This window comes from Triturus cristatus, chromosome 8, assembly GCF_964204655.1.
Source record: "Triturus cristatus chromosome 8, aTriCri1.1, whole genome shotgun sequence".
Taxonomy (NCBI): Eukaryota; Metazoa; Chordata; class Amphibia; order Caudata; family Salamandridae; genus Triturus; species Triturus cristatus.
This window is the reverse complement of record NC_140591.1, coordinates 179,010,778-179,034,316: the sequence shown is the minus strand read 5'-3', so window position 1 is coordinate 179,034,316 and position 23,539 is coordinate 179,010,778. Positions and strand designations below refer to the sequence as shown.

Here is a 23,539-nt window from a genome sequence, read left to right as displayed (position 1 = left end):
ATTCTGACTATAAAATAATCACTAAACTTTTAGCTAATCGTTTTAATCAAAATGCCTTGCATTTGATTCACCCTGACCAAAATGGTTTTATTGCTGGCAGGCAGCTCATCACAAATACACACTATTTAATGGAAGCATTGGACTATTTGGAGGATACCTGCTCTAGTCCTCCTTTTAGACGCCAAAAAGGCATTTGACATTGTTGTCTGGGAGACCCTATTTTTCATTCTGCAAAATTTAAGCATACCTCCCAAGTTTACGGGGTTGGTTCAGAATTTATACCTAAATGCTGAAGCCAACGTAATTATTAACACCTCGGAGGCTGGCCAGGTTAAGGTTAAATGGGGGACTAGACAAGGATGCCCTCTGTGTCAGGTACTATTAACCCTTTTAATCGAGCCATTAGCGATTGCAATTAGGAATAGAATTGATATCTGCCCTCCACTTCCAACCATGGCAAAATTGAAACTATACGCCGATGATATCATGCTTATTATAAAGCCTGAGAAGGAGGTCCAAGCAAAAACTTTTGAGATCTTCGAGGAATTTGAGGCATTTGGTGGATATAAAATAAATTTTAAAAAAACAGAAATCACACAGTGTGGCAGAGCATGTATGGATTTAAACCTCTATATTCTTTCTTGTTTAAATACAAAACCTAAAAGGTATCTTGGTGTTTATTTTTCAGCACAAGTATTTGATTTATATGATTTGAATTTCGCCCCACTTCTACAAAAAGTTCAGAATTATTCCTCCGATGGAGCCCTCTTCCATTAACCATCTTGGGTATGGTTGCTCTGATTAAAATGTCTGTCTTTCCACTATTCAATTTCCTCTTCTCGGCGATTCCTTGTATTTTAATGAGCTCCTTTTTTACCAAAATAGAGTCTATGTTTACAGCCTTCCTTTGGGCAAAGAAGGCCCACCGAATTGCACTTAGCACTTTATACGAAGAGCTGGAAAATGGAGGATTAGCTTTCCCGAATTTGAGGGATTATTACTTTGTATATTTTGCACAATATATATCCAGATTTAAGCCGGAACTACAATCAAATCTTTTTATTAACTATTTTATGAATTCAATCTGCAAGGAAAATCAGATCCTGCCCATTAACAATTGTTATATCACCTAAATTAGTACGGTATAAGTGTGTACAGTGTTTTTTCCAAAACCCCGTTATCTGGCCCTATCTTATTATCTGGGATCAGAGAATCTTCAGTAGTAACACAAAAATGGGCCAATGCTGGATTCCGGAAAATTTCAGATGGCTGAGCATAGCTGAAATGTCTCATTTAATCGTTAATGACTTCCTTCTTCTTGGGTCATATAATATTTTTGGTAAATTCCTGAGCAAACTTGATTTGGTCCAGATCAGTGAACGGAAATGCTTAGTATATGAATTATTAGAAGATACGGCATTTAAAAAGTCTGGGGAATGGAAAAAGTGTTTAGCCTCCATCAAGGGTATCGACCTGGAGGGGAAAGCCATTACGAAATGGGCTAAGCATGAGGGGATGGAAATCTCAGCGAGTATGTGGTCAGTAGTTAACAATCTCAATTTCAGCATGTTAAGGGGAGCTAATTTGCAAAGGATGTTAATTTTTAGTAAATGGCTACTTTATAGAACTTTTTTTTATCAACGATTTATTCCAACCAATCAGCGCAGTGCTTCAGTTGCCTTAACCATCCTTCAGCCAATTGGGCACACATTATATTACAATGCCCTTTGATCCAGAGGTTCTGGAATGATATTTCTTTTATCTAGAACGTGAATTCAGTATTTTAACAGGATTGAATACTTGGCGAAGAATACTTGGCTTTGACCCAGACCTTCCTTTTCCAGACAAGCTTACCAAACTATTATATATCGCAATGGCGGTAGCTAGATCACTTCTGCTTCAAAGATGGCGATCAGATCTCATACCATCTGTCCATGAATGGGTCCGAAAAATTAAGCTAGTTAAAAAGAGTGAACGAGCCTATGCATTGCAAATTGGGGGACTTAGGAAGTTTGAGAGGATCTGGGCAGCTTATTTTGACTAAGATCTCAAAATTCAGTGTATCTTTTAGGAGGTAGTCCCACTATGTTTGATATCTATACCCGTTAATACCAAGGTCTTAATTTTTTATGCAACGTTTGATATTCTCTTGTAATTCAGTTACATTATTGAATATAGGATGATTTAGTATTTTCCACATACTTGCTGATTTTTAGGTATACGCTCAGGTACCCAAGGTTTAATCAATTGTTTAGTTTATATCTATGACCAGCAGTGGATACTGTTTTCTTTGTCCTTTGTACACTGGCTTAAATGTTTATACTCTTTATCTTTATGGATTTTAGGATTTATCCCCTCTCAGTAAATTTGTTCTATTTAACAACTCTGTATTAGTATTGTTGTATTTAATTAATTTTTATGGATGTATTTATGGATAAAAAATGTTTGTCATATGGATTTTAATAAAAAATATAAAAAATAAAAATAAAACATATAGTTCCAGATTGCACAACTAGATCTCTTTTACACCTATACTTTGGAGAGGGCACTTATCTCCCCACCTGAACACGAATGGTACAATAATCCTGGATTAAATCCCCTACCCTGATACACCCCACACGGAATTGACATATTGCTTGCGTTGAGCGCTCAAGTCGTAGCTCACAGCTGGTATTGATTCTGCATACAACTTAAGAGGGTGTGAACACATACATTTTGGTGTACAGCTGGTTAAACTAGGGGCACTGATAGTATTTTGTTATGGTCTCTCCCTTTTCCTGAGAAACATAAAGAGGTGTTGGTGGGAATGCTTGAATTATTGTAGCCAAATGATGGTTAATTTGGGAAAATTCCACTACATATTATGGTTGACCCCTGTCTGTGATAGCACAGAAGACCTAATGCCAGTGAACAGTGGTTCGGAGTAATGTAACATTTCCATCCATCAGTTTTGGCTGTTGTTCTCCTTGGTAGAGACAATGTAGGTAGCTGAGATGATACTACTCTACTCATCTAAAGGGATAACAGAGATGATGCCAGATAAAGGCTTTAACATGCTGTTTGAACTGCTATCTAGGCTGCTCTGTGCTAGATGGTCACAACATGTTGTGTTTGATGAGGTTAGACACCCCATCACTAGAAGACCCTATCATGTTCACCCCTTCCCTCATCCCTCCCCACCCTCTCGCTTCACTCTTCCGTACCTTGATGTATCTTATTTCCTATTGTTGTGTAGATTGCTCCCTGTTAGCCCAAGGGACCATCTTTGCTGCCTTCATTTGGCAGGACCTCTCCTCTTGTATGTAATCCATTTTATGACCTGACAATTTTAGCCACTAGGTTTATGCACCATTTTTCACTATCACGCATATTTTTATAATATGTACCTAGGTTATTATGGCGGTTTGACACTTAGATGTTATGTTTCCTGATATTTGCCTTAAGCCAACCATTGGTCAGTCTCCCACCTATATATCTGGACTTCTATCATCCGTATCAGTCATTGTGTCTGTCATCCTTGTACCATGTTGATCCTCAGATATGTGTAATGTGTTCATATATTCAGTGCTTATAAATGTAATAAAATATTTGGAACAAAAAAAGAGAAGACCCTATGATACTGTCTAGTTGCAGCATGTAGTCCAGTGGAGGATCGATGAAAGATACGATCTCCCTACGATGATGCTGACTAACTTACTGGCTTCCTAATGTTCTCCTAAATATGTCAGTAACAGATAATGAAATGCTAAAGATAGTCCAAGGTCAGTGCAAGGTCAGCTGTGGTATTTAGTAGTATTTGGCAAAATATGTGTCATAACTCGAGAACACATGGCGGATATTTAGGTTGCACACCCTTGCTCGTGTTTTAAGGAACATGTCTGATTACCAGGAGTATATATTAAGCTGGCAGCAGCTGTAGAATGTGTGTACAGAGTAGAGTTGCATGGACTTTCAATACATAGAATTTACAGCAGTGGTCAGGAGGAGATGGAATGTCTTTCTAAGACAAAATGAGGAGTACTCTGCAGTGAAAAGGAGGCGGAAGAACGGAAGTTTATCTAATTTAAATTGTGTTCTTCCAACCCTCTGAAGCTATGGAGCTCGGAGGAAGGTGAGACAAACGTGTGAGGTTGACTTTGGGTGCAAAACACTATGTTTAAATGCTTGGTCATATAAGTCTGGCCCCATAGTTAAGCAGCCCTAGATGTAGTTCATGTTTTTACAAACGGTCTAATCATGCCTAGATTTATTACCACTTACTTGGAATGCCATGAACTATTTGGAATATGTAACAGTCTGGCACATAGACAGGAAAACCCCCTGGGCTTCTGGAACTCCCAAATATTACGTGTATGTCCTGATAATCAGCTAAAATTATGTTCTTCTTGAGTAATTATATATGCTGTTTCCTTCTGGACTTGTCACACGGGTCCCAATGTTTAAGGTTTCCCTATAACTGCCACCGGTCTTCCACAGTGTCTCCAGAGACAGTGCATTTCAATGCTGCAGCTTGGTCAGTAGCCTTTCTTGGACTGCATGTTCACCAGCATGCCATCCCTATTCCCTACCATGTCTCTGACTCCTGTCCTGGAGCCCAAAGATCCAGGCAGATGAGTGAACAAAGCGACCAATGTCCCTCTGGAGGTCGGCTGGGAGTCTTGTAGAACAGCAGGCAGAAGCGTCCTTTCCTTTCTTCTGTTCTGCGCTGGTTCTTAAATGTCCCTATGCCAAGTATGTTTGAAAAAAGGAGAAAGGAGAACCAGGGCAGCATTGATAGGAAACTCCAATCCCAAAATGTTTCTACACATTACACTCCCACTTTTAATGCATCATGATGGTTTCTGTTCCGTGAGACTGGATTGCGGCATTAAACTCAACCAAGATCCTGTTTGCAGGCCAAACTCCGAAATGGCTGAGTATAGCTTTGCAGATGTGGAGTCCCCTTCTGCTCAACCATCCACTAATTAATTTAGGCCAGTGCACATTAAAGACATTCCATCATCTTCCACCAGTAAATCACAGGATGAACTACATCGCAGAGAAGACAGAGATTCCAGGATGGACTCTTTTTTTTAATAGAGCTAGTTGATGGAAGTGGTACTCACTACCAAATTTCAACCTTCCCTACACCCCTCCTTACTCCTCCTTGAACCCTTACCATAAAGTAGGAAGTATGCCACTTTTTCCAGCCACTCCCCCTGCTCCCACCTGCATTAACTACTACGGAGAAAACTTACATGTGTGAGGATCTCCCCGTAGAAAAGATAGGAAAGGTGGAGATTTACACTCGTAAGTTTATGATTAGCATTTTGTAGTACTTTGGTAGACCTCCTGTAGTACTACTAAACGCAGCAGCGGCTCCACTGTAATGGCAGAGGAGCGTCGCCCCACAGGCTCAGAGCCAACAGCTAAAATATAAAACAATATTTTATTATTGTTTTATTTTTCACCTGCTGGCTGACCCAGCGTATACAGGGAGGGGTGGGGCCAGGCCATGGGAGGGGAGGGTGCACTTTTAAGTGCACATGTCAGTATGTCCAGCAGTCCTATGCCGGCCAAACTGACAATTTGCCCGTAGATTTCTCCAACCCATCTGTATTGCACAGCCGGTTTGGAGAAACAGCACAGACTACCTGTGCCTGAGCGAGCGTTAATTCACCCCTCTCAGGCCAATCCCCAGGCTGCTATCATGCTTGAGAGCAATGCTGAGATTGGATGGAGAGTCAATGATGCTGTTCCACGGACTGCTAGGACCAGGAACTAGAAGCAGAGGAGCACGAAGCGGCCAGCAGCAACAGGTACGTTTACATTATTTTTTATTATTATTAAACCCCTCGCTGTGCGCTCCCCTGCCCCCACCCGTGACCCCTCTACCCGCCCCACCACTCTTTATCTATGTCGGGCGCAACTGACTAAAGGGTGCTACAAAATACAGTGTGTGAACTTTGCTGCGGGGGTCTGAGTCTGCTGGTAAAGTTCATGAACAAATTAAAAGTTGTTTCCGTAATCGAAGGATCTGTCACCTGGGGTTTACTCAAAGAAATATGGCCAACTTCCATCAAAGAAATCATGCAGCGCGTCCACAATACAATGGTGCATTGGGGAAGGCGATGGCTAGCATAGCCCGTGACGCCATTATGGTGGTCGCACTAGTCCCCGGGGGCAGGAGGGGGGAGGGAGGCCACCACGCCAGTCAATGACGCGGCACTCCCACCCTCAGGGGTGACCAATCAGGGAGAGGCGGTGAGTGTGAACCGGAAGGACTTTGGTGCTTCCGGTTCAACGTCCAGCCTGCGTTACAGGCAGTCTGGTCTAGACCGGCCAGCCTGGCCGCCCCCCTTAAAAGGGAGCTGAGGGGAGCAGAACTGTCTCTTGTTCTTGCTCCCCAAAGGATCGGAGACCGGGCCAGCTGTGGCCCGTGACCTTTTTTCTTTTTTGTTTTACTACAAGTTTTCAACGAAAAGGAGCCGCTCATCGGAGCACGAAGCGAAGCCGCTCATAGGGGATTCACCTCGTCAGGAGTGGAGCGGTGTGTGCTTTGTCTCCCCTGCAGGTCTTCCTGAGCATGAAGGAGTGTCGGGAGCCGCTCGTGAGAGTCTCGCCGCGAGGGAAAACGGAGGTCGAGGGGGCGGCAAGAGCCAGGGGCGGTGTGCTCTTCGTGTCGAGGGGACAACGGCGTGTTTTTGAAAAGCCGGTAAGCGTTTGCGGGAGCAGCATGTTATCTCCGAAAGTGTGCTAGGGTAGTATGGCCCAGTTAGCAGGGTCCGGGTCTGCCTTCAGCAATTTGTTGTTAGCGCGTCAATTTGAAACAAGGGTGCGCCGTCGGGTTCGCCCGAGGTGAATTTTGTGACTCCATTCACTCTTGAGGGGGGGAGCACTTTCAAACGGACTGCATACGCACAGGCGGCGGGGGGCATTTAAAAGCTCCGTTAGCGTGCCGTCCTGGGCTGCAAAAAATAAGAACACGCACTTTATATTTGGCACAGGGAGCGGGCGTGTTTTTGGAGCTAGGGTCGGGGCTTAGATTCGGTGACGCCTGCCCCGAATTACAGTATTATTGAGCAATGATTACGTTTATTATGGTTGCAAGCACATCGTGCAAGCCTGAGTGACAGGGGGGGCGAGTCAGCTCAATTGGGATATCCAAGTTGGTCATATTAATTTTTCAGGTGTATTTTGTTGAAATTGTGTGCATTGGGTGCGGGTTGATCCTGGTGATACCAGTTTGAGGGGCACGCTCTGCGAAACAGCATTAGCTTTTTTCCCGTTATGAATACAGGCCATCCGGTGGGTGGCTACATGCCAAGTCAAGGTCCAGTTTGAAGTTATCAGCAATCTACCTGACATATCAACAGGTCACTTGTGGGCAGTGGAGGAGCCGGTTGGAATACCGCGGTGGGCAGCTCTGGCTAGCCAGCATTTCACTGCTTCTGGGAGCCACAGAGGTTTTGAGTGGGCGGCTCACCTGAGCCTACTGAGTTAGCCAGTGGGTCGTGGCTCTGGTTGCGTGAGTGCAGGGGCTGGCTGGGGCTGCTGCTTCTTTGAGGTAAGAGTTGACACAGTCATCTTGGGCTGTGGACAAAGCGTGAATTGAGGTTTACGTATGGGCAGGCCCAGTAAAAAATAGTTTCATCCGCAATGTCCCCTAATGTGAGGCGGAATGAGAAGCGCTCACGCACGGACGTTTTGCTGGAGGCTTTAATGCAGCAAGTCCAGGTAATGGGACAGACCCTCAATAGGTTACAGGAGAAGGTGGATGGTCCTGAGGTAGTAGAGGGGAGGCCCAGGTGGCCTATTATTCCACCTAGCCCCTACTCCCCGCCGTTGCCAAAACGTAACAAGCTCAAGCCCAACGGGAGAGGTGTAGGGGGGCCCGCGGGCAGTACCAAAGGAGGTTATGCCGGTACCATTTGCACCTGCGCCAAACCCTCTGGGCAGTGGGGGGCCGAGTATTCCAGTGCCTGAAGGGCCAATAGAAGGCCAGGCTCCTGTCCCAGTGGTCCCTCTAGGGGGAGGTCCAGTGGGGACCACGCCAGAGCAGACGGACATAGCGTCCAACCTGGCGGCTGTACTCCCATGGCTGGAGAAGGTGGGGAACTGGTCTCACGCAGCAGGGGCGTCCTGCGGCTGGGGCGATGCAGTCGAAAGGGCCAGACAAATAATGGCTGAATTAGGTAAAGAGAAGCCAGATGAGGTGCCGGCAGTACCGGCGGGGGGTGCAACACCCATTGCCGCGGTACCTGTCATCGGTGGCAAAGGCGTGTTGGTGACAGTAAGCGAACCAAAGGACACAGAAGCGCACAAGACGGCTGATGCAGCAGCACCAGCAGGAACGAGTAAGACATTGCCTCCACTAGGCCTGGGGGAGATGCACTCCGGGAGGGAACATGTAAGCGGCATTTATCTCAAGAGACTAAAGAAAAGATCTGGAAGGGGGCATATGTGAGCATATTTTCCCTTTTGATAGATGAGGCAGAAAGGGAAGAGGCAAGGAAGAACAAAGAATGGACACATCACAAAGAGTGGTCAAACATAATTTTGAAATACAGGGTAGAAGAGAACTTGGCCAATTGGATACAGGGTTTCACTATATACATGGCAGTCATGTTGGAGCGTTTCCTAGAGGTTGGGTCTGAAATGGCATGTTATCAGAATAGGATCACCGTCGCACATGCAACAAATGGGGGCGATGGGTGGAAGGAATATGATCAGGGTTTTAGGAGGGCAAAGCCGCAGGACCCATCATTAAGATGGAACCAGACCGATATGTTTATTTATTTGAAACATTTAGTCCCAGGCCCATCAGACAGCATGCGGGGGCTGACACGAGACAGTGTGCGGTGTCAGCCCTTTAAAGCAGGCCCCACCTGTAACACGGAGGGGGTGTCAAAGGAAAATAAGGGGGCACGGGTAGAAAAGGTGTCTGTTTTGACTAGAACAAGAGAACCTGCAGTAGAGCGCCAGGTTCAAGCATTCCTGTGGTTTCTGTGGTAACGCATCGCACCCCGAGTCCAGGTGTTTCAAAAAATCCAGAGAGAAAGGGGTCAAGAAGCAGGAATGAGGAGGCACATTTAGAAAAGGCTAGGTCCCCGGTTAACGTCAGCGCCATGATCCCCTGGTTAGAGATGTACATTTGCCCGGAAGCTGCCAGGACGATCAGGGAAGGGTTTGTTGAAGGTTTCAGAATACCAGTGCAGGGCTACAATGGGGTGGCACACTGCAGGAACCAGCTCTTGGTTAGGTCCAATGAAGGCATAGCAGCAGCAAAAATTCAGAAAGAAGTAAATCTGGATAGAGAGGCAGGCCCTTTTGAGAACGTCCCAATGGAGGATTTTGTATGCTCACCTCTGGGGGTGGTTCCGGTTCCAAAGAAAGCGCGAGGTGAATTCAGACTAATCCACAATCTTTCAGCGCCAAGGGGTAATTCCGTGAACAATGCTATTTCAGACACATTGTGTAGTGTAAAATATGTGAAAGAGAGAAAGGGGTCAATAAGCAGGAATGAGGAGGCACATTTAGAAAAGGCTAGATCCCCGGTTAACATCAGCGCCATGATCCCCTGGTTAGAGGTATGTGTGGCTGCACATTCTTTAGCTTGTGTTGCTGATTGTTTTGCAGGCCAACTGCATTTTCCTTCACCATGTGACTCAGGGAGGAGATAGTAGTTCACTATTAGAGAGTACTATGTGCAGTTTGGTAAGTTTCAGCATGCCGGTGTGGCAATGCATTTATCTATGTTCTATTCTCCAAGTTACTTGCAGTTTCTTCATACTGTGACTCAGGGGAGAAGCCTGCATTGGTCCTCAAACACGTCAGGCGAAGGCCACTGTGCCAACCAGAGGAACGACAGACAGCAAACTACGAACAAACAGCAAAGGTGATGGCGCAAGCTCACTCTTGGTCCCAAGAGCGTCAAGAAATTTGGGTTGTGGGCCATTCATATGTCCACCGTTTGAAATCTTTCTTTTCAGGGTCCTACGAGGCTAGGGCTGATCAGTTGGGTACAAGGATGGTATTTTTTGGGCAGGGTGGCTTGTGCGTAGGACAATTCAGGGAGCTGGTAAACCGTGCTTTAAAAGAAAGTAAGGGACCACCTGCGATCTGGATCCTGCACCTAGGGGGTAACGACTTGCCCGTCTGGGCCAGAGGGTGCTAGTTGAGGACCTGCTTACCGAGGTAGGGTGGTTGGCAAAGAGATGTCCCGAGTCTATAATCGCCTGGTCTCACATGATCCCTAGGTTTCAGTGGAGAGGGTGGGGGGGGGGGGGGTCAGTACGAGCGTTGAATCACTCGGTAAAGCAGATCAACAACAAGTTTGATAAACTATTCAGGACCCCTAAATTGAGGTCAATAGGACATAGGTACATCAGGGGGGATCAGTTTTTTCTGCAAGACGGGGTGCACCTCTCATACAGGGGTAATCAGGCCTTTATGGAGGACATCTTAGCTTGGGTGGAGCGTTTGGGGTGCAGGACATGACCTTCCTAGTGCGCTGAGGGGGGGGCCAATTAGTCGGGCAACTACGCTGGCCTGTGGCGGTAAGGTCATGATTGGTAAGCATAGTCTTCGGTCCTTAGCAGTCAGCACCATGTAACTCCAGGGGCAGTGACAGCTGGTAAGTAGGCTGTCGGGGTGCGGGGGCCGTGGAGTCATTCTTCCCAGTGGGCCTGGGGCCAACCCCGCACGTGCATCAGGGCACCAGTATGTAGAAGTCTGCAGCCCCCGTGATGGAGTTTAAGGCACAGGGTGTAGTGGGGACCCGGGGGAAAGTCTCCGTCTGATAAGCTGTACCCCCTGCGCAACCTTTACTCCGGTGGAGTAGTTTTTGTAGTACACCGGGATCAGGGGAGCTGCCAGTCATTGGCCTTGCCATAGGCTCTAGATGGGATACGCAGAAAGTAAATATATGCATTGTTAGATTTAGGGTAGGAGTGTCTTGCGTATTAGACTTTGTTAAGGTTAGCCACGTGACAGCATTTGTCTATCAATGTATCTGTACTTTCTGCGTAATTTTTCTATACATAATGTTTTAATTGATGTTTTTTAATTTTAATAAATACGGCCGGGGGGTTACACCCCCCAATCCAAAAACTTGGGGGCATATTATCAAGCACGGCGTTAAAATTATTGCCGCTTTAGCGGCAGAAAACTGCCGCTAAAGTGGCGATAATGGGCTTGATAATATGCCGCAGAGAATTCCAATAGAAGCCCATGTTGACACCACAACATGGGCTTCTATGAGAATTCTCAAGGGCAGTTTTCTGCAGCTAAAGCGGCGATAATTTTAACGCCGTTTCTTGATAATATGCCCCTTGGTGTGGTCTTAATGCTGTAGCTAGGGGGAGGGAGGTGCTATCCATCCCCATAGATTGGTGAGTCCAGTAGGGAAAGGGACCTAGGTAAGTACTAGGCCATATAATCAGTTTCCTCTCTGCCACGATTCAGATGCATTTCACAGCAGAGTGCACCTAGAATTTAGCCAACAAAACCAACACGCCCCATTGGTTTAGCTTCCCTGGCGAGTACTCTCATTGGACAGAAGGGATGAGAAAACAATGAAATAGTAGTAGAAAAAGATAGCGGACAACTTCATGTGCTCAAATCTGGTCATTGAAAAGTTGCAACAGACACCTGAAGAAACAGATCTTTTAATAGAAGCGATGTCAACATGCATCCCAAGCGTAGCCCACCCTCCTCGGCATCACATATCATTGTCTCTTAAGGGAAAACGCCATTGTAAACTTTAACCAAGTAGGAATATTTTCTTTGTGCCACGACATTGCTTCTTTGCAAATCTTTATTGTTTTTATTTTTTCTTGGGATAGGAAGAGTGTCACAGAGAAACAAAAGAAGAGAAATACAGAAGAGTGTCATTTTGGTAGCCAGTGGGATCTCTGTTGAACACACTCAAAACATGCGCATGGACCTGGCCGCGGGGCCCAAGTCAGTCGAAAGTAAGACATTGTTCCATTCTTCCGTAGAAACGGGCAACTGTATTTTCGCAGAAGCATTTTATAAATGTGAAATTAATGTGAAAGATCTATCACAGTGCAAATTGTTTACCACCTGCCCACCAGGTTTCTCCTGAGTTTTTTTTCATTTTAAATTAAAGGTTATATTAAAAATATATATTGTTTCCAGTGTATTACTCTCATCCAGACTGGGCAGTCTAAAAAGATTAAGGCTGCAGTTTTGTTCTAGAGGGACCCGGTACACGCACAAACTAACAGAGTCATATTTTTGCACTGGGCATTTAAAAATGTGTAATGAAATTACCTTGGGAGTAAAAGTACTCTACGCTAAACTCACCTAGACTATAAGGGCACCTGATGACTTGCCGTGTAATGCTGCATTATTTACTTTGATGGGGACATGTTTCCATCCACAAAGTACTGCTTTTTCATTTTAGGAATTTGGCTAGACCAGGGGTCTCCAACCTTTTCTGTAGTGAGAGCTACTTCTGCTCAAGGAAAGTCTTCCGAAGCTATTAGCAAATTTTATACCTGTAAAATAGTGACTACAACTACACTATGACCACCCAAAGTAAGATTTTCAGTAGTAACCACCCAAGTATACCAAGTGCGGTTACCAGCAGAAATGCTGGGAGAGAGTTCTTCAGGACGGGGTGAGGGGAGGCAACCTAGGGTGAGGTACAGTCAGGATACAGCCCCTGGGGAAGACCCGCCTGCAGAGGATATAAATTACCCTCATTGCACCAGGGTCGAAACGTCAACACTCTCCCCCAGTGGGCCTGTACCTGATATCATCCCAGCCTGCCTTTTCACAGATGAATGTTCTCTGTGCATCATCAGAAAACCATGAAATGAATATTTGAAAATCCATAAGGGACTGGCCTATCTGTAAAACTGGTGCCACTATGAACCACGTCCAGTTTTACTAAGGATACCAGAATGTGTAATTGATTGGTTATTGAATTTGCCTTTTGGATTCCCCTCCTTTATATCTGCCCTACCTCAAGAGCACTTTCCTTTTACACACTCCCCTTGGAGCAACCTCTTTCCCTATTTGGAGCATTGAATCATTGAATATGGTGATCTGTTATAAAAGTAACTAAATAATAAACAGTCACTATTGGAGCGATATGTTGTGCCTTTGTGTCTTTTGAGGATATACTTGTTTGCATTGTAAAGAAAATGGTGGTACATTAATGATACAATGCTAATTCTATATGTACCGGATGCCCTTTGACTAATGAATATTTTTCATAACTGAATTGTAGCTTTAAAGAAGTCTAGGACCGTTGTTTCCTATACCAATCTATACCCAGGTCCGTGGACAATTGTGGGTTACCCCATTATATCATAATGGATGCTCACCATATCACCACGGATGCCTGGATTATGCCAGTAATGCCCACCATTATACTAGGGCCACAGATGTGCCAAGGCTGGAAACCAGAAGGATCAGGGATAAGACCACATATCAGTCATGACCATTAATATGCCAGGAATAGGTACATATAGGCCAGTCATGCTCAGAGTAGGTCTATGATGGCTGCGAGCGTACCACAACTAGACCAAAAATACTAAAATAGTCAAGGATGACCATAATTATGCCATTGGCACTATTATGTCAGGAATGGACACAATTATGCCAAATATAACACTCTTATCATGGGGCTAGCATATATATTTGGCGGTTCTTGGCACCAGCCATAGTTTCAGGAAGCAATAGTGTTGATGAATCTCTTAATTTTCTCTGGTCTGGATCATACCCTGTTCTCCTCAGGTCTTGAGCTGATCATGCATCTAACGGACACATTTTCACTCTGACTCCGGCAGTCCCGCACTTTGGTGGTTCAGCACTGATTACAGCTCAGGCTACTGCTGCCATACGTTTTTGATGGTGCACTGTTCACACACATGTTGTGACTGATAAAGGAGGTACTGCAACATGGTCAATCTCCTTGTGGCTTAATTATATTGAGATTGGATACAGACTTTAATGTAGCAGGTCCTATAAGCTGGCACAGTGTGTGTTTGAGTGTTAGTATGAGTTACTGTGATAAGTTTGGCTGGCTGTCACTTTTAGGGTCTTGAGATGATGAGTGTTGCCTTCTTTAATAGGCACCTACTCTGAAATTGATACTGGGCTTGACCTCACCTCAGAGAGCTACTTTGAAGGTACTGGCGAGCTACAAGTAGCTCCCGAGCTACTCGTTGGAGACCCCTGGGCTAGACAATGGTGATGCTTTTGCAAAGGGGATAACACAGTGGCCAAGCTAGTGATGAGTCGACGCCATTTTGAATTTGTACATGAGCTGCTTTATCATTTTTTGGTTTGAAGAATTTGGAACCCCTTTTTACAATTCTAAATGGCTTCTGTGTTTCTGGCATGTGGTGCGTTCTTTCAGTCATCATCTGTGGTATTATATTTAGGACTTCTTCACCATTTTTGATTTAACAGACAAACATCTAAAGGTTTGAAATTTTAAATTTCCTCTGACAGTCAGTCTGAGGATTGGGATTTCTCTGCGCATGCCTCTTCTCCCAAGAGTGGCTGATTTAGTGATATCAGCACTTGTGACGCCCTCTTACCTGTTTGCATTAGTACTCTGTACTTTGATGTTTTTTTTTTACCTCTACCTTAAGATCCTTCTTGATAATTATAAATCAATGTTTTGGATCGGTTTCAATTGGCTAAGTTGTTCAAGCTGGTTCGCTACATAGTATATAGCATTTGTACACAGTGTGGAGTATATGGCAAACTGTTTAGTTTAACTACTTAATAAGTCCACCATGATAAAAAGATGTGTATGATCTGTACTGCCCAGTGGCGTACCAAAGCTTGAAGGGGGGGGGCCTGCAAAGTACAGGGAGGACCCACCCCCACGCTTCGGTCCTAGTCAGGCGCTCTAAGGCCAAAGGCCCGCTGCCCATGCCCAATGCTGGAGGGGGTCCCCTGGAGCTCGCGCCCACCCACAACACGGGGGCTGCGGGGGCTAACGTTATGCCACAGGTACTGCCCACACTAATGTGCGTGACTGCCCCATTGTGATGGCATCTCTAGGTTAGCATTCGAGGGCCACTAGTATTATTGCTAGCTACAGCAATTCCTCTGTTGTGCTTTAAACCACACTGCAGATGTGACATGAACCACAGATTCATATTGCATAGACCATGTACATGCAGGACAGTGACAATTTCCATTTGATATGATCTAATGTCAGTTTCAAAATGTGGCCTTAAAGAGGGAAGCTCTTACAGCCTTTCCATTTTAACACAAACTCCACAACTCAAGTAGTTCCTGTGGGTGAATTAATACTGCACGTCGGTCTGGTTTGAAGTGCTCCCAATATTTGGTAAGAGAGCTGAGGCACCTGGAGATAATTTGACCTGCCTAAGATCACACAATTTGATAAAGCGGGCATTCTAGGATTCAATCTACATTTGCAATACGTGGCATGGGCTTGTGTTTTAGACTGCTGACAGCATGTCGAGGATCCCTCAGCGACTCTAGAATAGATTTATGTGCTTAATTATGGCATGGCTACAAAGAGTAAAGGTCTGACCATAAGGCCTAGATACAAACAAAGTTTGTTTTTTGTAAATGAGTCACAGTATAGAAGTGCTCCTAGGATGATTCTGGCTCCATCATTCACTGTATGGCTTTTTGTTTTGTTTGTAATCTGCACAATAATTTGTGAGGAAAAAGTGAGGTACTCCACTGCCAGCCTGATACACCGAAGAGGACGGTCATGTGCCAAAGGGACCGGATACCTAAGAAATAAAATATTCAACAAATAATCTGTCATTTACATTGAATAATCAAAAGGAAATGCCTACTAAATGTTTCATTTTTTGCATCCCATTATTCCTAGACATAGTTATCTAAACCAACATTAATTACACATCTATGTACATTATTTAGACTTTTTTCTTTTGTACATGCTGGGTTTATTACTAAATTTTAAGAGAAAATAATTATATAAGGCATATGTACAGTATCTTGTTGATTTGCAGAGCCTTCTTCCTACCGTGGCTTTAAAGCTGCATGCCCATATTCTGTAGGGATGCTCTCCCTCCCTGTTAGGGGATGAAACCCCTGATGTTGGCGCGGACTACGAGAGTGGGCAGCAGCCCCTAACCTCCTTGTCACTCCCCTGTAATGTAATCTTGAGCTAGCTTTCCATTCCTTGACAAACCTGAGTCCAAGAACACATGCATTCATTCAGAGGCCATCTGCAAAGCCTGGAAGTACAGATGATCTGTGATCCAATCAGAGGCGAGAGCTCCTGCAGCTCAGACCAGCGTCCCTCTCACGCGCCACAAACCCGTTGCTAAGGGGCGAGAGGACATTTTACACTTTAGACGTTTTTCTGCTGTGAACAGAAGTCCTGTGATGGCCTCCGTCATCCGCTACACTTTGGACTCGTTCTCTATGTTGGCCACGTCTCCGTTCCTCTCAGTTTGGTCTGTGTGGGTCTTAATGTCCTCCTCCGTCACCAGCTGGGTGTGTTGGTCCAGTTTGCTTGCCACGGACCAGCTCAAAGGCATTTCTGCCCGGCTGCTCAGCTCTGCCAGGTCTTTGGCACTCAAAGACGGCGTGTTGGTCTCGTAGGTGTCATGAAAGCTGTTGTAGTCCACTTCGTAAAAGCCGTCCTCCAGGGTGAGCACCGGGGTGAAGCGATGGCCCCACATGATCTCCGAGGAGACGTAGGAGCTTCGGGCCTGGCAGGTCATGCCTGAGGATACAAAGACAACACTTAGCACATAACTGGTACCGGTGGTGTCTTGACACACTAAGCAGAAGATACAGACACAAACAACTCAAAAATAGTAAATTATCAGAGGTGAAAATAAATGTACTGCTTAATTAGACATATAAAAGTTTGCCTATGACATGATTATTTCAGCAAATGATCTATAATTTGGAATGTTGACACTTTCATTTCAATGTGATCACTTTTTTAGTCTTCCAATGCCATTCATCTACTTTACATACGAGCAAGACAGACAATCATGATAATCATAGGCTAAAGCAGTGCTTCCCAAACTTTTAAGAACTACAACCCACTTTTTAGTTCCTCAAACTTTCGGGTCCCACCTAGCTTTTATGAGGTAAGTAATATTTGAATGTACCTGTAACCAGGGCCAGACTGGCCATAGCGGGTACCGGGCGTTTCCCCGGTGGGCCGCTAGGGTGGGGGGTCGGTTTTCGGACCCTGGGGGTCATGTTTGTTACCGGGGGCCTGCAATATCGGCCACCGGTAACAAAATCAGTCAAAACCGGCCCTGGCGAACAGCTGGGCCGCACCCCCACCCTCTCCCCAGGGGTCCGGCCGAGCAGTTTGCCAGGGCCGGTTTCGGTTCCCAGTCCGGCTCTGCCTGTAGCATCGTGTGGTGGTGCACTGTCATTTACAGACTGGACATTTTCCATTGAAATTGTAACTTTCAGTTTTACCGATAAAACTATGCTGCACACAAATGATAATGTGTGGATATCGGGGGAGGGGCATATTTACTAGAAAATGACACAGCGCAGTGCTGCAAGCCATCTTGCTGCGCCGAGCTGCATCATTAGGAAAGCGCAGGGATGCATCGTATTTACAGCAATATGACGTATCCCTTTTTTTTTTTTTGCGCTGGTGCACAATTGGTTGCCTAGTGCCAACGCGGGCACCCGTGCACCATGGTGCAAAGGTTCCCTTCATTGAAGGGATGATTGTTTTTGTGCAGGAAGGGATGCCTTCCTGCACAAAAATAATAATTGCTGGCGTTTTCCTCCTTCCAAGTGCGCTGCAGAATGCAGAAAACATAGAAAGAGCAAAAAACGAGGACACATAAAGGCATTTCTCCTTTCTGCACCACTTTAACGCCTCCCTTAGGAGGCCCTAGAATCTGGCACATTCCCATGTTTACGAAACCTTGGAAATCTGGAAATGCGTCAGATTCCATGAGTGTTGCGTGGGAACACCCACGCCGAGTAATACATGAAAGGGGGCCATATATACAAGATCATGAAAAGTCATGCAGGGTGGCTTAACGTGGCCTTGTAAATATGGGCTACCACACTGCGACTCTGGAGCATCACAAAAATGATGCTCCGGAGGCATGAAAGTGCCGAAGGGGCATTGTAACTATACCCCAAAGGTTTCAGTGAACATTTATTATTGGTCATCACCAACTAAAGTGTATTGATTTGTTCTGCTCCTATTAAAATCTTTGTTTTCATCACACTTCATACTTACAAAAAATGTGCTTCATTTTCGCTTTCCTAAGTGCATAATGTGTACAGTTCATTTACAGGTATTTACATGTTGTTATGAAAAAATGACACCATACCATCTTCGCTTTCACACTTCATGTACCTCAGCAAGATTGTCACATAATCCACTTTTTACTTTTCAAATGCAAATTGGGGATGTGTAAACACCAGTCCCATGTTAAAAAAAAATAAGCAGCAGAAGACATAGCTTAACATTTGAGCTCTGTCTTTGAAGCACAGCAAATGTGACAAGATAGATACAGAATTTAAAGACAACTTTATTTATTACTTGGACCCACCAAAACTCGGCTTGCAACCTACCAGTTGTTTGCAACCGACAGTTTGGGAAACACTGGGTTAAAGTTTATTACAGATTTGTCAGAACATTCCAGGGATAACATTCCAAGCATTTATTAGACTGAAAACATGTTCATAAGATTATTGCCTCAACCAATGCACTGGTGGTTGGTCAACAGATCTAGGCAGGACTAATGGTAAAATACAGGAGCAGAAAAGCCATGCTTGTCCCTAAAGTTTTTCAAGAAGACTGGGCAAACCCAAGTATAAGACGAGCCAGGGTGACATCAATACAGAGAAGCTACAATGGTTCCTCTTGTTACTCACAAATGAATACCCAGATTTACAAACATTTTACGCTTTTGTGGTGCAAACCTGTGCAATTTTCTATTTAAAATTTACCTTCTAGCTCAAAAGTTATTTTGCGCTGTAAAGCTGCCTGAAAGTAACCTAAAGCAGCCCAAAGCTCTGCCTTGTGTTACTCTACGTTGAGGGCGATCCTTGGGTGGTCCATAGGTGTTCCCCTGCAACCACCCATGGTTTGTGATGCAAAACTGTATCCACTAACATTAGGGTTTAGTGTAAAAAACGAATGCCACTTTGAAATAGGCTTTAAAAGGAGAATTGCTTTTATGTCTGATAACTGTTTTCACTTTGCATGTGTGCCGCACTATGCAGCACACATTTGATGTAGGATAGGTTTTAAAGTTAGTCTAAGCTTCGTTTTTTGTACAGGAAGGATCCTATGTGAAACTCACACAGATACCCTTGCACTATGCTGCTAAGGTGTGTGCATGGGATACCCTTGCACTATGCTGCTAAGGTGTGTGCATGGGATACCCTTGCACTATGCTGCAAAGGTGTGTGCATGGTACTTCGGCAGCCTGATTGTACGCTGGCGCTAGCGAGAGACAGCAGAATAGTGCATATCTCTGTAGATATAGCGCATTCTTTCTCTCTCCTTGTCACACAGTACAGCAACTTTGGGTGCTGTGCTGCATTCCATGACACATTTCTAAGTCTGGCCCTAAGAGTAAGATTCATTTGGTGCTGGCCATAGATATTAAAATGCAGGATTGTAAAGGAACACGCTTCAAAATACACACAAAAAGCAATATGCAATAAATGAATCAAGTGAAAAAATGGCAAAGTGCTCAGTGCAAAATCACAAAGATATATTGGGAGTCTCTGCAGCACAAGATCCAACCCAATGTGTGTGGAATGCCCGCAGTGTAGAAAATCCGCAGGGTCAGGGGTTACTGTGAAATAACTTCCCATGAGAAAACTTCCATTCCCCTACATTTCTAGCCAAAAGCAGCATGCAAGTATTTATGTATGTATATCATATATTTTCATAGGTATCTATAAAGCACAAATATGGGACCCGAGGTACAAAGAGATTTTGTGATGATACGAGTAGTTCTCATAGCAAAGTCTCCAGTTGCAAGGTTCGCAGAACAGCCTACCTAATGATTATTAATTAGGACGCTATTTGTGACTACCTGTGGTTGGCTACAAACATATGCATGATGCCCTGAAACGTAACAGAAGGGGCCTCAACCCTTGGGGTCCAGGGGGGCCCCTCGATGCCTCACCCTGGATGGAGGACCCCATACACTTCTGCAGCATGTGTACAAAGTTGGCCTAACTGCTAGGGCCGTCGACCTCGAACCTGGGGAAGTGGGTTTGAGTCTCGGCAATGACCCTGTGATTCTGGGCAAATCACTTAATCTCCCCGTGCCTACCAAAAACAAGCATTGGCATAGCCAATAGGTCTCGCTTTCGGGACCTTATAAGTATTTAGTTATGCAGCACAATATCCTTGGTGCAACATCAACTGTTGCATGGCTAAACACTTATAAGGTCCAAAAGGCGAGACCTATTGGCTTTGGCAATGCTTGTTTCTTCTTCTATTCCGCAGGGGTTTTGCTTGAGGCTCATGACACGTGGCTGATGCTGGCATTTTAGCTATTTAAAAAGCCTGTATGTAAAACTCCATGATCCAATTTAAACCCCTTCTCAATTAGGCAACTGGAGTTTGAACACTCCACCGAGTCTTCCTTTAGTTTGGTGAAGTGCAGTGACGCTTACTGATGGTTGGATGAGGCGCATCGCTTTGCTGACCGGAAACATTTAGCCTCTGATTTTTCCCCCACCCAGCTTTAATGTTCTTGTGTGCTGTCTAGTCCCAGCAAAGGTCAGTGAACTGATGGGCATTACAGAGACCAACACATCAATCGTCTATGTTAACCATTGTCAGCATTGGGGAGAGCTATCTGTTAAACTAAATATTTTATTTGTGAAAGAACAACAACTTTAGATCACTGCCACCCACATGGCCTACTCCCCACCTCCGCAGTCTTTTACGGGAACACAAATGTTAGACTAAACCCTTGTGAATCTGTGCTGCAATTTTAGCTGGGATCACTGTACGTAATACACCCCACACTCTCCCTTCGTTATTGTTGTAAATGCCCGTCGAGCCCAAGGGAAAAAAAAATAAGCACTCCACGAGTCTTCCTCTGGTTTGGTGAAGTGCAGTGACGCTTACTGATGGTTGGATGAGGAGCATCGCTTTACTGACCAGAAACATGGAGCCTCGGATTTTTCCCCACCCAGCTTTAATGTTCTTGTGTGCTGTCTGACTCACAAATGTGTGTGTCCAAGTCAAAAACAAAAGTGAAGTTCTGTTAGCCCAATTTTTTAAAGAGCGCTTGTATGTCGCTTATGGTGTGGTAGGCTCACACAGAAACTGAAACCACTTGCACACTTCTGCAATTGGAGTGAGTTAGAGGGTGATTCGAGTGCTTCTTTGTGTAAATCCTTAAGCCATCGTTGGTTTCGACACAATTAATTCAAACACAGATGTGAATCGTCGAGCCGCCTGTCTTCGGAAGTGGCCATACCATAGGAAGGCTGACCGGTGAGCACAAGTGCCAAGCTCACCCTCCCTCCAACAATAGCTACCAGGCACGCGCACAACATCTCGTCATTCATTTGTACCATCACCCACGTGGGTGAAGGGGTTGCATTCGTTAACTGTAGCACTCCCCTCCAGTGAAAGTGGTGATGTGAGCACAGGGAAGACGAAGGGCGCTAAAGTGCGCATCTCAAGCAGAGTATTTAATCCATACAAGCATTGGCCCAAAGCGAGACCTATTGGCTATGCCATGCGGCCGTGAAAGTGAAAGTGTTCGCGATCGCGATCAAACTTCAAAGCGGCCGTGCATCCGCAAAAGTGAAAGTAATCGCGGTAAAGCGCGGCTCGTGCGCCCGCGCACGTGCACTGTAGCTCTAGGCTGGCCTGGTAGCACTTTTTGGAGCCCTCTCAATAAGTCTCGCCAGACCAGCGCATGCGCTGAGTCAGGCGAGACCTAAAAAGGCTTTGTAGAATAAAATATTTGCCTAGCATCACACAATTTGGTCAAGATGACAATCCAGGACTGGTCCCAGGTTGTATGGTTTTATATTATACAATTCACCTATTTCTCTTCTTTTAAAAACCAAAGGTTTATGCTTGGTTTTTTAATCATGGCTCATGATTGTAGAGAGTGGGCGGCAGACAGAAGCCACATTAAAGCTTGGCTCGTTTTGGGCTGAAGTGTCCAACAGGACCTTGAGCTGATCCAGAGCCTGCCTCTGGCTCGAGCCATAAGCGACTCACCAACTTGTAGCTGTTGCTGTACAGCATTGCCAAAAGGCTGGTTCCAAAGGCGAGACCTATAGGCTCTGCCATTGCTTTTTTGCCTTCCAGTTTAGGGTTTCTTAATAACGTAAACTTTAACATCTGGCAACCCCGAAGTGCTAACGATACCTGGGCAATAGCTCAAATCCAAAGGATGACAGATCTTGGCACTGAACAGTGTCAGACAGCATTCTCTCTCTGAGGGGAGAATTGGAGTTGCAAGAAATGCCTCTTCCCTCTCAAGGCAAAGGATGCACACATGAACCACGCACCTGTGAGTGGTCACGGTACTGTATGACAGGCGGTACCAAGAAAGCTCAAGATGGACAAGTCCTAGGAAGGTGAAACAAGCTAACAAACATAGACCCTGGGAAAGTGCGTGCATGTAAAGCCTATTCTCTCCTCCGCTCAACTGCATTGCAAATTCAACTTAGGCAACCCTCCTCTGGTCCTTGCTATGGATTTTGTGATTGCACAAAGGTGAAAAGGTACATTTCCCAGAGAGTTGCTGTTGTGGAAATCATTGTGTGTCCCTCTCCTGGTGAAGGGTGGGGTCACAGAAGCAAGATTGAGGAAGAAGTGGCGGGTGACTTGTGTTTCTCCGATGGCAGTAACCATCCTCCAGTCTTTTGTTACAGGTGCTGTGCGTGGACAACATTTTGTGGTAATACGGCAACTTCTAAATTCAGTACTGTTATTGCATGCAAATATTACTGTACATGATTGACGCTTTATATTAAATATGCAAAACAAAGAAAAGTAGCTGGGAGTTCTGGGAGACTAGGAAGACTTCCCAGGTGAAATACAGCGACTCACCAGTGGCACTTTCATTTGGCCACTCGAATGCCTGTTTTCTGTCAACGTTCTAAAGCCTTTCGTTTGGAAAGTGCCATCCAGCACGAGTTGCCAACATGTTAGGCTCGCAGTGAAGTGGGTGGTGTTAGAATGTGCCCCAGTGGCAGCCGGGCAGATGAACGCATCTCATGTCTGCATAACTGAATTATCTCACAGGGTGACGGGGACTCACAGCTGATTCTGGACATGACCTCTGCCCTGGGACACTCTGCCAGCACAGACAGGCCCAGCTGCTGCTGGCTCAAAGGTTGACATTAATTGTGACAGTTCACAGCTATTTCGCCAGCCTGCACTTTTCCCAGAAGGCAGGCCCTGCCAGGTAGCACCCAAGGCTGGCAGAACACAAGGATGGATAAGGCGTCCTTAGACTCCACTTCATATGTGAAGATACTCGCCGCAGGGCAGCAAAGACCACCTCAGGTCTAGTGGTCAGTCAACTACAACGTTTTCAAATCTGATGTCAAATAAATGCGT

The 23,539-nt window shown here is 45.2% G+C and overlaps 1 protein-coding gene across 2 annotated transcripts in view; it reads right to left on the bottom strand.

The window, feature by feature from the left end:
• Window positions 1-11,789: 11,789 nt before the first annotated feature.
• KCNJ6 (potassium inwardly rectifying channel subfamily J member 6) overlaps window positions 11,790-23,539 on the bottom strand; it is a 1,239,800-nt gene continuing 1,228,050 nt past the window's right edge. For both annotated transcript variants that reach the window (XM_085621266.1, XM_085621265.1), the window contains exon 5: window positions 11,790-16,705. In XM_085621266.1, the coding sequence (XP_085477392.1) occupies window positions 16,380-16,705 (326 nt within the window). In that variant the 3' untranslated portion in view covers window positions 11,790-16,379. The remainder of the gene's footprint in view (window positions 16,706-23,539) is intronic.